The sequence below is a fragment of the Herpailurus yagouaroundi genome, unplaced genomic scaffold (assembly GCF_014898765.1).
Source record: "Herpailurus yagouaroundi ecotype Mexico unplaced genomic scaffold, PumYag 216, whole genome shotgun sequence".
Taxonomy (NCBI): domain Eukaryota; kingdom Metazoa; phylum Chordata; class Mammalia; order Carnivora; family Felidae; genus Herpailurus; species Herpailurus yagouaroundi.
In genome coordinates this window covers 16038899-16055802 of record NW_024412447.1, presented here as the reverse complement: position 1 = coordinate 16055802, position 16904 = coordinate 16038899, and the positions used below count along the sequence as shown (strand labels likewise).

The 16904-nt window shown below is 49.0% G+C and overlaps 2 protein-coding genes across 2 annotated transcripts; both read right to left on the bottom strand.

The window, feature by feature from the left end:
• Positions 1–443: 443 nt before the first annotated feature.
• On the bottom strand, positions 444–8848 carry PHKG1 (phosphorylase kinase catalytic subunit gamma 1). The gene is made up of 10 exons (XM_040456232.1): positions 8683–8848; positions 6314–6418; positions 5661–5839; positions 5158–5212; positions 2581–2646; positions 2142–2305; positions 1664–1754; positions 1377–1530; positions 1075–1200; positions 444–705 (listed from the first exon to the last, which is right to left on the bottom strand). Exons 2-10 carry the CDS (start codon positions 6394–6396, stop codon positions 460–462), a joined length of 1164 nt encoding a protein of 387 aa, XP_040312166.1. The 5' UTR covers positions 6397–6418; positions 8683–8848; the 3' UTR covers positions 444–459.
• Positions 8849–11866: 3018 nt separating this feature from the next.
• Positions 11867–16612, bottom strand: CHCHD2 (coiled-coil-helix-coiled-coil-helix domain containing 2). Its single transcript, XM_040456246.1, has 4 exons — positions 16450–16612; positions 13829–14078; positions 12930–13080; positions 11867–12165 (listed from the first exon to the last, which is right to left on the bottom strand). The coding sequence occupies exons 1-4, from the start codon at positions 16497–16499 to the stop codon at positions 12155–12157; spliced, it is 462 nt and encodes a 153-aa protein (XP_040312180.1). The 5' UTR covers positions 16500–16612; the 3' UTR covers positions 11867–12154.
• Between the last annotated feature and the right edge of the window lie 292 nt (positions 16613–16904).

Here is a 16904-nt window from a genome sequence, read left to right as displayed (position 1 = left end):
TGCCTCTAAACATATGTCCCTAGAAAAGAACCTGCTCCCACGGTGCCACTGGATGTTGTGAGGTCAGTAAAACCTCTTGTGATTGTATATCTCAGACTATTCTCTTTTATCCTCACCCTGGGACCCTAAGAGAAGGGCGCGCAAGCATCTGGAACTCTGGGCCTCCCATGAGAAGAACCTGAGATGGTGCTTACAGCTGGGAAGTAGAGAAGCAGTTCCCCTCTATGGGGACAGGCCCTAACCACACTCACCAACGTGTGATGACGTGTGATGGGAGCGCCCTGCCCTTGTGCAGGGCCTCTGAGAGGGGATGGGGGCCTTGGGTGCAGGGGTTCTGGCCAGGCCCAAGTACCCCGCTCTGGACAGAGGCTTGGACATGATCTCACTCCTTCAACTTCTGTTTCTGTGGCTTTCCCTCCTTGCCCGCCCCCCGCCCCACCTACCCCACCTGCTGGCCCCTCAGTAGTCTTCCTCAGCCAGGGAGAGGAGCACAGCTTTGGGTGTGTTCTCAAAGAGGGCAGCCCGGTTCTGCTGCTGCCCCTTCTTCACCCAGTGGCCATAGATGCGGAAAGCATAGGCATCGATGAGTCGGCGCAGAGGACGGAGGGCATAAGGGTCACGGATGACGATCTCCCGGGTCACCGGCTTCACCCGGCGGTACTGGTAGTAGATCCGCACTGAAGCCAGTACTGTTAGAGCAATCACCTGTGGAAAGCCAGAACTGAGAAGCTGGACCCAGTCCCTGCCGGCCTGTCTCCTTCCCCTTCCAGTGCAGGGAGTCCCTGAGCGTGATTGCTATGAAGCCTTGTGTGCCTACCGCTGGGCCTTTCCTAGTGTTCCCCCTATCATTCCCACCCCTCCGGCATCTGCAGAGATGTGGGCTTTTGGAGCCAGATGGGTGACATCTGTCCTCTCTGATGCCAGAAATTGAGCTGGAGCCATCACAGGGATGGGTGGGAGGGGAAGGGCAGGTGCTCTGGAAACGCTGTGAGTGAAAGGAGTCCCTGGGGGAAGGAAAGGGACTTAGGGGCTTGGACTTGAGTCCTGCCCTGGGTGGGAGGGGAGCTTCAGTACCTTGAACTTGCCCCGGGGGCTGAAGTGACGCACTTCTTCCACCACATACTGCTGGAAGAACGGGTGTGCTAAGGCCTCTTCTGCTGAACAGCGGCCCCGGGGGTTCACCACCAAGAAGCGAGAAACCTGAGAGAATAAGGAAGGGGGAGCTGAAAACATCAAGGCAGGGTCCCCTCCAGCACTTCAGAAGACATAAGGTCTTTCCCAGTAGGGTCCTCCATTCTGTAGCATGATCTGCTTCTCTCCCCCGTGGTGGACTCCCCCTCTCTTGAGCAGAGGAGCCAGAAGGATTGGTCTCTCACCAAGTCCTTCACTGTGTCTGAATAATCATCCCATTCAGGTGAGCCAAACTGGTAGTTGCCACTCATGATCATCCTCAGCATCAGCATCTGTTTCCGGTGCCAGAAGGGTGGGGAGCCAGCCAGCAGGGTGTACATGATGACGCCTGTGCTCCACCTGGTATCAGGTGGAACAGGGAGGAAGGCAGGAGAACTGGCCGTAGCTCCTGCCATTTCCTCCCCTCCCCAGCCAGGTGCTCTTAGCCACGGGGGCATCCCTGCCCTTCTGGGTCACTTCCCAACATACTTACATGTCCACTTCCTTCCCGTAACCTGGGTGGTCATCATTCATGGAGCATTCAATGATCTCAGGGGCCAGGTAACTGGGGGTCCCACAGACCTCTGCAGAAATAGTTACATTCAGGACAGGTCACCAGGGGGCACTTGGAAGGGGGAAGATCCAAAGAAAAAAAATGTAGACAAAAGCAAAATGGTGCTTGGGCTGGGACTCTTCTAACACTGGCCACCTTCAGAGCCAAGGGCAGGGCCTGGGGGCTGGGTCTGTTGCTTCCTCAGTCACGTCTAGCCATCCCGGCCTGGAACTTAGGTAGTGGGAACCTGGCTCAGCCCTGGGAGGAGGCTTACCTGAGGAGACACCTAGCCCTGAAATGGTAGGATTTTTATTCTGGGAGCGGAAATCAGGGGAGAAATCCAGGCAATCTCTGTTCCTGGGAGCGTGGATGAGAGAGACCCGAGCCCCTGACATGGGCCAAGGCCACGTTACCAGACCTCGCAGCTTCTCTCCTGGCTCCAGCTGGCAGGAAAAACCAAAGTCTGTGAGTTTGATGTTCATGTCATCATCCAAGAGGATGTTCTCAGGCTTCAGATCCCGATGCACAATGTTGAGTTTGTGCAAATTGCAGATTACCTCCAGCAGGGCTCTCATGATCTTTCTGGGGTGGGACAGGCACATGTCACTCTTATCTCCTATTCCGCAGGGCCCGGTAGCAAGCAGGGAGACCAAAGCCCATATACCCACCACACTGCCAGTGTGGGAGGACAGGCTGAGACCATCTAGGCTGAGCCAAAGAGGGAGGGAGGCTACAAAAGCCAGCAGTGCATGCCCCCAGCCCAGACAAATGCATGCTGCTCTCACTCCAAGAGCTTGGTGCCAGTATCGCTAGGACTCTGGGGCAGGGAGTGGCAATAGGGGCAAATGGATCCTCACCTGGTTTCCTTCTCACTCAGAGTGACCTTCTCAGTGAGGTAATCAAAGAGCTCCCCTCTCTTCATCCTGTGGGGATGGCGGGTTTGTATCTGTATGGGTCCCAAGAGCACCCCCTTCTTACCCTACTCCCAGAGACCTGTTTCCTCCCCTCATGTCTCCAGAGACGGAGTGGACCGCTCCCCATGAAGGACCAAGGGCTGCAGGAAGAAGCTGGGGAAGTGAGCAGAGGGGTTGTCTAGGCAGATTAGAAGAAGAGTGGAAACCGAAAGGGTGGGATAGCACGAGGGTGAGTGTCTCCCCCACTGGGGGTGGGATGGCACCAGCCTGAAGGTCCCCCCACCTGTGGAAGCGACACACTGACTGGGATCTATCAGGGCCAAAATCAGAGCTGGGAGGTGAAAGAGGGACCCTGAGCCACTGGCCCAAGGCCCCAGATCCAGATCAGGACAAGAGTGTCCTGATTTTTCCCAGGAATGGACAGTAGAGGCAACAGTGCAGGTGCTGCGAGAGCAAAGTTTGCCTATTTTAGGAGTAAGAATTACAGTTCAATCTTCCCACTTCTTGGAATGATGTAGTAGAAAGAGGTCGCTGCTAAAACAATCTAGTTGTACCCTGGAGGGCAACTCAGGGCAGCATTAAAAATAGCTTCCCTAAGCAACTTCTTCAAAGGTTAGGGATATTTGAGCTGCCCACAAGGGCTCTACAGGGCAGTGTCACCGAGCAGAGCTGGGGACAGCTGCAGCTGGTTAAATCTTGGGCAGCCCTGGGAAAGTCTCCCCTGGTTAAATAGGAAAGGTACATCCTGCTCTCCTCACCCACCCCTCCAGGGAAAGCAGCAGGATTCCTGGGACACAAAGGAATTTGGCCACTGTCATAGAGGCAAGAAAACCCTTGAGCTTAGCTGGTATGGCAGGGAGGGGGGTTCTGTTTGAGGAGACAACTTAGAATTTACAGAGGTGAGCCTTATCTGTACAATATCTGCACTGTGTTCCAGAAAGGCCATGTGTGAATCCAGTTTTTATTATTCTAATTCCATTTTAAAGACACTAGAAGAACTCACTGTTAGCAACATAAGAAAGATTAACCAGTAAACACTGGGGACTGGGCAAGATACAACGGGCTGCTGCCTCATGGACCTGGCAGTTTAATTGTACACACAGGCCAGGTTATACTGTATCTGGAAGAAAATAACCGTACACATATTCAGCATGGCTACAGTATGAAACATTCTAACAAGACAAAACCTACTTGAATAATTTTCTCAAGTAAATCCAGTCCCTAAAATTAGCTATTATGTATGGAGGAATCAAGACACCACACAATGGTGGTGGTTCATGGAGCCTTTAGTGATGACTCAATGGAGTGGGGCGACAAGGAGCTGGACAGTTCCCTTCCCTGGGAAGCCTTTCTGATAAAAATGATAAGTCTGAAAACATTGTTCACAGAGCACTTTGTGTCGTCGAATTCAATACTCAGAGCCTGGTGAGATGGGCACAGTGGTTGTTATCATTTTTCCTTTCTTGAGAAAACAGAGGCCCTCAGAGCTGAAAGGCCCCCTGTGGGCAGTGGACCCTGTGACAAGGAGCTTGTCTCAGTAGCCCTGTTGGTGCAGAAGCAGGGGAATAGTGACACTGATGACGACAGCGATGATGTCAGTCTTTGAGCCACACCCCAAATACATCCTTTACTGCTTGCCTCCCTGGTGGGCGTCTTGCCTCAATACTGCTGGCCTCCTCCTTTCCACTCTTGCCTCCTTATAGTCAGTAGTATGTTTTTCAAAAGTAAGAGGGATGTGTTCATCCCTCCAAAGTCCTTGCCATGGCTGACATGCCTGCAAAATCCGGTCTTCAGTATAGACTGGCCTCACATTCTGCCAACTCCACAAGCTTGCCCCACTCCACCCTGGTTTCCTTGCCAATCCTGGAAGATAAGAAGCCCATCCGGTGGGGCCCTTGCTCTGGCTCTTCCTTCTGTCCTTCGTCTGGAAGGGTCCTTCTCCAGGTCTTGGTTCTGATCCCTCCCTCACTTCATCTGGGCCTCTGCTGAGGTCACCTTCTGGAGAGCATTCCCTGACAACCCCATCTAAAGAAGCCCCACCTCTCTCTAACTCCTGCTCTGCTTTATGCATCTGTACATGTACATAACTATGTGTATGTATCATTGCTTTCTGTTCACTCTCTGTGAAAATCATTACATGAAGTTGGGGACTTTGTCTTGTTCATTGCTATAGCCTCAATGTCCAGAATGAGTATTGAATGACCACCTTCGTCATCGTCATTGTAGTTGATAATTAATAGCATTTACATTGTGCCATTTGCTGTGCTATTATTACTTCTGTAATGCCCATGAGAAAACGGATACTTAAAGAAACCATCTAGCTCATAAGTGGTGGCCCCAGGATTCGAGACCTGGCAGCCTGACCCCGGGGCTGATTGACCTGAAGCATTGGTGATCCTATTTGGCCTCCACAGTGTAGGGAGCTGGCTGTTGGTCTCCAGGAAGCACTGGGTAGGGACCACACTAGGAGGTTCTCCGACAGGCCCCAGGGTGTGGCTGGCTGCAGGACTGGGTACTTACAGATCAAACACCAAGAAGAAGAAAGTGTTGGTCTCATATGTGTCCTTCAGCTGTACTGAAATGGAAATGACTAACTCGTCTCAGGTAGCAGAGGAGCCTGGGCAGAGGCAGCGGGGGGGGGCACAGGGGTGAGGGTACTAAAGCTGCTCCGACTGACTTCAAGAGCCGGAAGGGGTATCAGAACAGTGTTCAAAGGAGTCCCGCTAAGGGAGGGGCCAGCCCGGGACCTTACACCCCCATTCCCTGACCCGCAACCACAGCCAGTTCTGCTTGCAAACCTCTGGCTGGCTGGAAGAGGAGGCTTAGAGCTGAGTCTCCAGGGTGGTGAGGGTGCGGCTGGGAACCTCAAGCCTCAGGGTGCTGGGCTGGCAGGGTCTCCAGGGCAGGAGACACTCTGGGGATCCTGGCTGGCTGCACGGTGGGACCGCACGCACTCCCTGACTTGGGTTATTAGAGCAGAATCATGGTGGAGCACCCTGCTGGGGCCCAGAGACATTACTCACTGATGTTGGGGAGCCCCGAGACCTTGCGCAGGATGTCCACCTCCTTCAGCGTCGCCTCCCGCAGCTCCTGCACCTCCGCAGAGCTGAAGCTGCCCCCGCCGGTGATGTCAATGATCTTCACAGCATACTCCTGGCACGTGGGCTTGTGGATGCAGCGCCTGACGACACTGCTAACTCCTCTGGGGGTGCAGAGTACAGGTGGTCCAGGGGCCCCTCACCCCAGGGAGAATCCCAGGTCCAAGGCACAACAGAGATGTCTTGCCTTATCCACCAACTCCCTAGGAGCTTTTGGGGATGGGGGGACGAAGATGGCAGAGGGAGGGTGATTTGTCTGGAGCTGATGAGTAACGAGCCTGGTCTTAGGACTCTTGATTCCTAGTTTAGTGCTCTTTCTCAGCATCGAGGGCCATCACCTTCCCTCTGACCCCTGATCTCTGACCCTGGTGCAAAGTGGGTTTGGAAGTGCTTGTCAACAGTACTGGGAGAATTCCGCTGGGAGAGGTATATACCCTTCTCATTTGTCCCGGTTCAGGAGAGCAGGACCCCAAACTGAGGGTTTCTCCAAGTGGACAGTGCTTTGGGGATGGGCCCATGGGCCCATGGAACTGGCTGGAGCCTAAGACAGCACTTCCTGGGGCAGGTCTAGGCCTTACCTGCCCAGGATCTCCTTGGGCTCATAGTTCTCATAGAAGCCCTGTGCTGAATACGAGTCTGGCAGTGCCTCGTCCCGGGTCATGCTCAGCTCCTCCGGGGTGATTCTGAGGGGCTCTGAGAGGAGAGATGGAAAGAAGCTGGCAGCTGTCCTGATCTAAGGGATGTGCTCTTTGAGGACTGGAACCCTTTCTCACTCATCTTTGTATCTCCTGGCACAGAACAGGCCTATAGTGGACGTTCAAAATAAATGTGAGTTGAAAAACCCTTTGGAAAGAGCCCAGCTTGCGTCTTCCTGCTGGCTGCAAACTTTTGTGAACCCCAGGCAACCCTGTGGCTCCCTGGATGTTCTCGCTGTAAGTTGCCGCCCCCTGCTGACAGCAGGCCAGGCCTAAGCCCAGGCCAGAGGCAGAAGGTTGGGCCATCAGCCCCAGGGTTAGCTCTGAGGAGGCCAGCACACCCTTGATTTTAGAAAGAACCCCAGAGAAATTTTGCAGAGGACAAATTAAAGGGCTCTCTCTTCTCTTTGAGGAGATGAGGCTAGTCCTGCTTTTCCTCTACTTGTTCTCTGTGCTTGCGGAAAGGTGAGAAGCTTCATGATTTCATCTTCTCAATATGGGGCTCCTAGAGCCTCTCTTTCACCTCCCCCAGTGTAACTGTCCTTCCATGAAAACAGCCCTCCTTCCGGAACACACTTCCAGTGCTTCCCACTGTTCCTTCCTTACTCATTCTGCTCTCAACCAGGACTTTCCTAACCTTTCTTTCCTCCTTTCTTCCTTCCTTCCTTTCTCTCTTTCTTTCTTTCTCTCTTCTTTCTCTCATGCTTTTTGAGAAGCACTCTGCCAGGTGCTCAGAGGGATGCAGAGCTTAATGGGCCCTGCTTCTGCTATCACCTGTCAGTGTGTGGTGTCACCTCCTCCATTAGCCTGATCTCTGGGGTGTCCCAGCCATTCCTCCCTGCCGTGCCCAGTGCTGCTCCCTGGATGTGAGTCAACAGTTGGAGGTATCCCTTTGGCTCAGGGTTCTGATGGCAGGTCGGTTCTATCCTCGGAATGCCCCATGTCCTACCAAATGATGGCCGGTGAGCCCTGAGTGGTCCCGCCACAGTGTGGGGCAGTACAAAGCCAGGATACTCAGGCCTGGACACAGGAGCTGAGCTGGCCAGCTTTGCCTGAGGAATATAAATGTTTATTTATTTTTGAGAGAGAGTGTGAGTGGGGGAAGTACAAGGGGTAAGGTGGGGTGGGGACAGAGAATCCGAGTGGGCTTGGCGCTGACAGCAGAGAGCTTCACACAGGGCTCAAATCCACGAACCATGAGATGAGCCGAAGCTGGACACTCAACCGACTGAGCCACCCAGGCGCCTGAGGAATATAGAGGCCACCATAGTACTAAACTCCTACCTCAGATATAGGATTTGAGGAACAGAGAAAATCATCTACCAACAGGAAGAAGGGCAGATAGAAAATGGGCACAAGTTAACATTCAGCAGGGCCAAAGCTGCCTCTAGCCCCACTTCTACTGCCCTTTCTGGGCCCAGGAAGGCCTGGCCTATCAAATGGGCCAATTTGCTGACCAGCCAAGTAGGGCTAGCTGTTCCAGGAAGCCTGGTGTCCCCACTGCTGGGTGCCTGGTTACCAGAGGAATAATTAGAATAACAACAATCTCTGCCAACAGCAGGCGCCTGGGCTGCTTGCTCACAGGCTTCCCAGTCAGCAGCCCCAACTGAGCACAGAAATGTCTGTTCCTGTAAAAACAAGCCCATTTCCTTGCAGGTCCTTTTAAGTTCCCAAGATGGGTGTCTGCGTCCCCCACCTCCCAAAGCTGGGTAGTGCAGCTCCCAGCCCTTCCCCCAGCCCTCTACAGGCAGAGGATGTGGTGGACCCGTTCCAGGAAGCCATCCCAGCTGGGGGCTCCATTCCCTGGCCTGACCAGCTTCACACACTTCTGGCTGCATTCACCTGTCCTGGGGTGGGGCAAGGGGACCACTCCCTTGCTCTAGGCCTGATTGAGCCACATTTGTGCTTCTGTCCACTGCCTCCCTACCTGCCCTCCCACCCCTGACTCCCCACCTTTCCCAAGACTCCTTTGGAAAGGGTCCCCAGATGGGAGTAGAGAACCTGGTCCTTTTTGGAACAAAACATCCCTCCCCAAAACACGAAGTCTGAAAATACAATAACAGAGAACCCCCTTTCTGTAGGCAAATACCCTGAGGGGGGCTTCAAGAGTCAATGCTGCCACTCTGCATCCAGCTGCCTTCGGAAGAGAAAAGTGGGTCTAATGGCTCTGGAGGTTTCTATCTTCTCTGCTCACAGCCTCTCCCTCTCTGTCTGTTGCCTGGCTTTTGTCCATCACCAGCCCAGCTACTCACTGTTAGGTCCTCTCAGGCCCTTGAGTGAATGTGACAGGAATCCCAAAGGTCTCAGAGCCCCTTGGGGAGAGGGGACAACTGAGGGCTGAAGCAGGTCCTCAGCAGACACTCGTGGCCACAGTAGGATATCTTGCAGCTCGTCCTCCGGGCTTTGCTACTTGGTGACGGAAGCCTGACGTGCCAGAAATAAATCACAACTGCAAACCTGGGATGCAGGCCAAGACTCAGCAGGGGCCAAGTCTCACCAGGAGGTGACCTCTGCTGGACGGTGAGGGAAACTCTGGTGGCCTGAGAGCACACAGGAACAGCATGAGGTGACCAATCTTCCCTCTGGAGCTCCTTTGGCCTCCAGGCCCAGAGGAGATAAAGCCAGCCTTGACGGGAACACATTCACTTCTCTGGGAGCAGTGTCCCTATATGCTGAGAGCAGGGACCTGAGGAAACCCCAGGAGAAACTGGCGCACCCACACTGTAGCCCCAGTGTCCACAGGGGCCCACTCAGGAATGGCTTTTGTGGCTGACCTGCAGAATGCAGACCTTAAAGGTTAAGGAACATCCCCTTCAGCAATCCATCTCTGACCTGCCTCCATGATTTCATCCTTAACCCGTTTAGTTTTCAGCCTGTGGTCTTTTGGGAGGAGGTCCGTGTGCCAGGAAAAGCATATGAGCTCTGACAGGGTGCCCCTTTGGGCTCTTTGAGTGAGGGCCCTCATCAGTATGATTCTACCTTAAGAGGTTGACAGAATTGGAAATAATGTATGCAACATGCTGACACTGACATGTTGCTCTCTCTCATTCTAAAGCTACCTTTTTTCTTTTTTTTTTATTAAAAAAATTTTTTTTAATGTTTATTTATTTTTGAGAGAGAGACAGAATGTGAGCGGGGAGGGGGCAGAGAGAGGGAGACACAGAATCCAAAGCAGGCTCCAGGCTCTGAGCTGTCAGCACAGAGCCCAATGCGGGGCTCGAACCCCCAACCAAGAGATCATGACCTGAGCCGAAGTCGGATGCTTAACCAACTGAGCCACCCAGGTGCCCCTAAAGCTACCTTTTTTCAAACCCCTAATTCTAATATACCAAATGAAGGGAGGGCTACTACAGTGCTTCACCCAGAGGCTGAGCCCACAAGCACCCATTTGATTAGCATTTCACAAAGCACTTGCACATTCTCACTTGGACCCCAAAACTCTGGTATTAAGGCAATTTTAAAGAGAATGTGACTTGCTCAAGGTCATGAAGTAGGAAAGGAAGGCCTAGATGAACCCCAGGTATGGGCCCAAGAGCTCTTTCCTTTATTCATGCTGACCATCTATTTCTTTCACTCCTGGGAGTGAAAAGATTTCTATATAAATGGCTTGATTTCTATGTAAATGGGCACTGGGAAGGACTTTGGGTCTACTACGCATTAAGGCCTCTGCTTAACTGAGATGCAACATCTGGCTCCAATGATGAAAACACCTCAATCTCCTTTCACTTACTGTAAGCTCCCACCTCCTCTTTTTGTGGTCCTGACGCAAAGCTGTAGAGTGGACTTGTGCTTTATACTTTCAATGCTTAACAAAATCCCTTCTGAACTCAGGGCAAAGGGCCAGTGCATCTAGTGGATTATTCCCTGTGCCCATCTCTGTGTAGCCCTGGCTCCTACAAGGGAGAGGCCAGGCCAGCCAGACTCTTGCATTTTATTGATGTCAGTGGTTCATTTTCCTTTGGTTCACTGATTCAACAATAAACTATTTGGCTAGTCACCATATGCCATCGGCCCTTGGACATAAGGGGCATTAACACTATGAACTCACATACTTCCAGGGAAAATGGACAAAGGAGCCCACAGATGAATCCAGAAGCAAATATGCTGGGGTCTTGCCAGTTGTGAACTGTCTGTGGTAATTCAGGCAAGGTGGTCTTGGTCACTTTCAGGAACTCAAGAAGAGTAGGGCATTCTAAGAACACAGCTGAGAACAGGAGGCAGCGGGCAGCAGGCAGCAATTAACTAATCTCAATACCACTTTACTCACAGGTCTCTGAAACTTATAGATGGGGAAAAAAAATCAGCCTTGAAAAGGTGTATTTGGAAGTTGGAAAACTGCAGAGCACAATGTAGACTGGAGGTCAACTCTGAGCGAATGAATTTTTGAGTTGTGAGAAATAGAGCTCAGTTCATTTTTAAAAACGATGCACCCCAAATTGAGTCTATCTCCTTAAGGCAACATGGAGTGGGCAGTTGCAATGAGCTTGAGTCTTTCAAGAAAGGGTAACTACAGTACCTTACACAAGAAAAACATCTGCAGGGGGACTGCAAAAGACAATGGTTTTCATCTCTGACCAATTAATTGGAAAGATCAGCGGTCAGGACATGTACTGACCTGGCCACAGGAATGCACTTGTAATGGGGTTTATTCCTACATTTCCTTTATCACTCAGTCGATTAGAAGTATTATTTTAAACAGTTTCCTGTTACTGCTCAGTTTAAGAGACATTGACCTTCCAACTGGAGCTTTTATTTTTTTTTTTTAGTTTATTTATTTATTTTGAGAGTATGCATGGGAGGGGTAGAGAGGGAGAGATTCCCAGACAGGCCCCATGCTGTCAGCACAGAGCCTGACGCAGGGCTTAATCCCACGAACTGAGATCATAAACTGCACTGAAAACAAGAGTTAGATGCTTAAAACTGACTCAGCCACCCCCCCCACCCCCCCGCCCCCAGAACCCTTTTAACGAGCACTGTTTACTAGTGAGCTACTCCTGACATAACTACTTTTCTACAAAAGCTCCTCAGGGAATTGTCAGGTCCTCCAGGTGGATGCTAATTTACTTTGGTGGTTGTTCATTTATTTTTGAAGTAAAGAGAGACAGAGTGTGAGTAGGGGAGGGGCAGAGAGAGAGGGAGACACAGAATCCGAAATGGGCTCCAGGCTCTGAACGGTCAGCACAGATCCCAACATGGGGCTTGAACTCACAGACCACGAGATCATAACCTGAGCTGAAGTCGGTTGCTTAACCAAGTGAACCACCCAGGAGCCCCAGGTGGATGCTTATTTAATACTGAGACTACAAAGTAAATAAAGACATGTTGAGACAATTGTGTTCTTTTGCAAAATGCGTATGTTCAACACGTATATACTGTACCTAATTTATAATCTTCAAAACCACATCTTAAAAGGTCACTTAAAAGACGCCACATTCCGGGAGAAAATCACTTTATTCTAATTAATTCACAATGTCACAAAAGCTGGTTTAAGGAGGCATACGAACATCTGCCCAGCTCCACACTCAAAACTATCTCACAATGTACTTCTAATGCAGTAAGAACACCTGTTTTCATTCCAATTCTGAAGAAAGCTGTATTTAATGATAGAGGAGAGGTTTAACTGGTGGTTTTACACTTTATTTCTTCACTATCAGTTATATTTTTATGCTAAATTAACTTGGTCATGGGAGATGATTTTCCATATCTTCAACTTGAACTTCTTGATTAGGCTAATCCTGCAAACAGAAAAGGTAAGTTAGAACAATAGCTGTACCTTCTTAGCAAAGCAGAAGCCCTCCAAATGATAATAAGAGGGATAAAAGCCCAAGGTTATCAGTTCATGCCTGAAAATGAAAATAAGCATTTTAATAGATGGTGAATTCTTAGGTTGATAGGAGGAAATTATGTAAAAACAACTTCACTGTCAACATTCTAGACAGCCCAAATATCAGAATTGCACTGAGGGATTTAAAAAACTCTTCTCTCTCAAATCAGGTGTGGGGAATGCCAACAACACATGAGTCTTTATGTCCATTCTTGGACTTCGGTGAAAATGGAATGTAATTTTCTATTCACAGCTTTATGGCTAGATCACTCACATCCTATAACCAGAACAAGATCTGACACACTAATCTATACCCACTTATGGAAGAATGAGATTCAGAACATAACTGGTAAAAGCTTATGACTAGAAACCTCTGGACTAGTCCTTTGTTGGAAGAGTTAGATTATTTTTAGAATAATGTAAACCAAATCTCCTCTAACTTGTCAGATTAATTTATTAAACACAGACTCCCAAAGTTCTCTAGGGTCCAGGAGTACCATGCTGTGAACTGAGCAGATGCAGTTTTTTTTTTTTTCAATATATGAAATTTATTGTCAAATTGATTTCCATACAACACCCAGTGCTCATCCCAAAAGGTGCCCTCCTCAATACCATCACCCACCCTCCCCTCCCCGAGCAGATGCAGTTTTAATCACAGATTGATGCATCACCTACCATTTGCAAATCTGCACTGTTTCAGCACCTCGCTGAAACCTTCACAAAGCTTAAGGTCACCCTGATTCTGGGCACACTCCAGGAACTGTTTCATCTCATAGTGGCAGGGGCCAAACTGCTGCTGGTATGCTGGCTGGGTTCCCTGAGGCTCCTGCAAAGGCATAACATTCAGGACCATTGAGAAAGGAAATTAGATCTAGACCTGAACAAAGAACAGTATCTAATGTCTTTGAGGTCAGCTGGGGAACCATAACTGGAACCAGAATGCAAATTCAAGTGTCCATCTAATAACAATGAAAGTGAAAAACTTTAAGGCAGAAAGCAAATGGGCTTTAACAAAATTCCAGTTATAATCAGAAAGATTCAAGAACAAACATGCAAATAAAGTGAAATGGTTATGTGCCTACCTAAATACCAGTGGGGGGGGGGGGTTCAGTGAAAAGTTTCATGAATGACAAAGTGGAACTATTACAGAAAAATAGATGGATGAGTGTCAAATATACCAGAAACACAACAGAGTATACATTCAAGCCCATCAGAGGAGAAAATTCACATACTTCAAAAAAGAGGGGCAGTGGGCAAATAACAGATAAAAGATCAGAAAACAGCACAGAGCTATTAAAGAGATTTTTAAATACTTAACTAAGATGGAGACTGAATTAGGTAAGAGTCACCAAGACAAATTCCTTAAAATAAGGGGAAAATGGCTGTTTTTCAGTGGATCAGGTTGAACTGCTATTCTACTCCCTGGGAACAAATACAATTTGTACAGTACTTGATGCTGCTGGCCTAAGGCACTAACTCAGCTGCCAATGTGGCTTTTGATAACCCGTTTTCTGTTAACAGCACTGGTTTTTCTCATAATATACCACTGGAAAACAAAATGCATAAAATCCTACCTGGTAAGTGATGTCAGGCCTTGAAGGCTCAGCATTACTTCCTCCACCGAAGCCCCCAGTGATGGCATGACCTAGCGTGTGCCCGACGGCAGAGCCCACAGCCACGCCAGCTGCAGTGGTTGCCATCTGGGCCATCAGACCTGGCTGCCGGGGTGCAGCAGCAGGTGAGCCAACAGCAGATGGTGGAGCTGCTGCCGGCGGCTGAGCGGCTGGCGCAGGTCTGGGTGCAGCTCTCATCTGAGGTGCCCGGCTGTGAAAGAAAAGAACACAAAGTATGAAGTTCACACTTCCTACCAGGTTTCAAATCGTCAGCTTAAAGAAACTGTACCTTGACCCTTGGACAACACACGTTTGAACTTGCGCGTCCACTTATATGTGGATTTTTTCTGATAACTACAGTGTAGTACTGCATGATTTCTTAGTAACATTTTTTCTCTAGCTTACTTTATTGTAAGATTACAGTATTATAATATACATAGCACACAAAATACATGTTAATGTTAATCAACTGTTTATATTTTTGGTGAGGCTTCCAGTCAACAGTAGGCTAACAGAAGTTAGGTTATTGGGGAGTCCAAATTTATTCACAGATTTAACTGTACTGGAGGTAAGTGCCCCTAAACCATACATTGTTCAAAAGTCAAATGTAAATGAAAATAAACTTCAGGATCTTCATTTTTAATTCTTAAATACAAATACTCTATGCAAACCAGAAAACTTTACACAACACAATTCCCAGAACTATTCACATCATTTTGTCTCTTTAACCTTTTTAGGTTATAATCACCAAGTATAAACTATCTTTGCCTGCTTTTTGCATTTCTATGTATTCGTATACCCTAGAGTAGCTTTACAGAACACAGTTATTCCAATACCTCATAAAAATCATAAAATATTAAGAGTTTAAAAGGTCCTTAGAGAATTCACCCACTCAGATACTAGGGTTAAGTATCATTGTAGGTGCTGGGAATCGACCTGTTAAAAGACAAAAACCTCTGCCTTCATGACACTATTGAGGGCTCAATTAAGGAAAATATGTCATGTAGTATTAGGTAAAAAATATTAAGAGAGGGAGAACATGTGGGACTTGGCAATTTTAGGACAGTCAAGTGAGGTTAAGTGTAACTGAGTTGGTATCATCTTAGTAAACATATGCAAATAGTCATATGGGGGAAATAATACAATCTAATTCCTTCATTTCAGATTAGGAAATCGAAGACCAGTAAATAGGAGTGACTTGCCTGAACTGTTACACCAAAATTTCAATTGTATCCCATCCCGTAGGACATTGAAATGCTTTCAGCATTTTCACTAACATGTCCTGCACTGCTTTAAAAATCTTCACATGTTATATTCCCTCTGCACATTTTTAGATAGTTTCCTTGGGAGCTCTTCAACCAAATAAGGCTAGGTCAGAAAAGCTAATGACTTTGCTTCCAATCAGGTGGCATCTGGCATCACTTTACAAAAATGCGGTTTTCTGTCCTTTGGGGAGAAGCTTCTTTCCATTAAGTGAACTGCTTCCCTACACTCCTAGCATCCTGTGTGAACACAATCCACCTTACTGCTGGAAAGCAATGTGGTACTGTGCTAAACGTCCTAAACTGGCCACTGGAAAACTCTGGTCAGACCTGGCTTTCCTACTTACTGGTAGCATAACCTTGGACAAGTCACTTATTCTGAGTCTCCAGTTTCCTGATTTCTGTAAAACAGAAATAACATCTATCCCTAAGGTTATTGGTGTTAAGGTTAAAGTATAACTGGCAGTACATCTTAAAAGTATTTTATGAACTGAGCCTTGGTGGCTCAGTCAATTAAGCGGCCGACACTAACTTCTGCTCAGGTCATGATTTCAGTGGTGGGATTAAGCCCCATCAGGCTCTGCGCTGGCAGCACGGAGCCTACTTGGGATTCTCTCTCTCCCTCTCACTGCGCCTGCCCTGCTCGCTCTCTCTCAAAATAAATAAACTTAAAAAAAAATTTAAAGTATTTTATGAACTAAAAAACATCATGTACGTGTGAGGCTTTAGGAACTACGTCCCTGACTGGGCTGAGTCCCTGGAACGCTCATTGCTGGTGCTCAAAGATTATCCAGTTTATTGAAATGAGATCATTTTCCTGATTTTACTACCTTTCTCCAACACTGGTTTTTGTTTTTTGTTTTTTTCTGCTACTTTTAAAGTTTCAGCCGGTTTACGCTTACAAATATCCACTTCTTTGGAGGACTTGCCCATTTTAACTTAAAATGAGCTTTAGGCGCACTTGGCTGGCTCAGTCGGAAGAGCGGGTGATTCTTGATATCCGGGATCCTGAATTCGAGTCCCATGTTGGGTGTAGAGATTATTTAAACAAACTCAAAATACTTTTCAAATGAGCTCTACAGTATTTTAAGTAATAACTCACGGACACTCGAAATTTGAAAGTTTGCCACTAACGGGATACCTAGCCAAAGCCCATTGACAACCAGCTTGCGGCGGGTGGAGACGCACCAAGGCCGCCGCATTTACAGCGGCCTCCACGAGCCTCCGCCAGCCTCCACCAGGCGGCGGCGAGGCCTACTGCGGCCTCCGTGTGCGTCACGGCGCCGGCAAGGCCCCAGACCACCCCCCAGGTGGTCTCACCTGGCCGGAGGGGCCACGCGGGAGGTACGGCTCCGGCTTCCACGCGGCATGGCAACTGCAGGGCGGCTCGGCGTCTAGAAACGCAAGACTCTGCGGAGACCCCGGCGGCTTCTGCGAGCTGGTGAGCGGAAAACGGGGGGCGGGCTTGGCCTCCGCGCGCGACCAATCAGTGCCCAGGCAGAGGCCTCTCGATCGCCGACGTCTCCGCGTGCCCTGAAGGTCACTGGAAGAGCAGGACGTCATGGCGGCGCGTCGTCGTACGCGGTTAACGTCATGAGCTCCGCCCCAGGTTCATTTAGGAGACCGGAAGTGCCTGAGGTTACTCTGCAAGAGTACTTCCAGCTTGGTGCTAGTCTGAGCAGCTGTTTGCTTTGTAGGGTATGAGGACCGTCGCACTTCTTTCAAATATATGGTAGACAGATCCAGCCTTGAGAGCGAGGCAGATTATCTGGCGT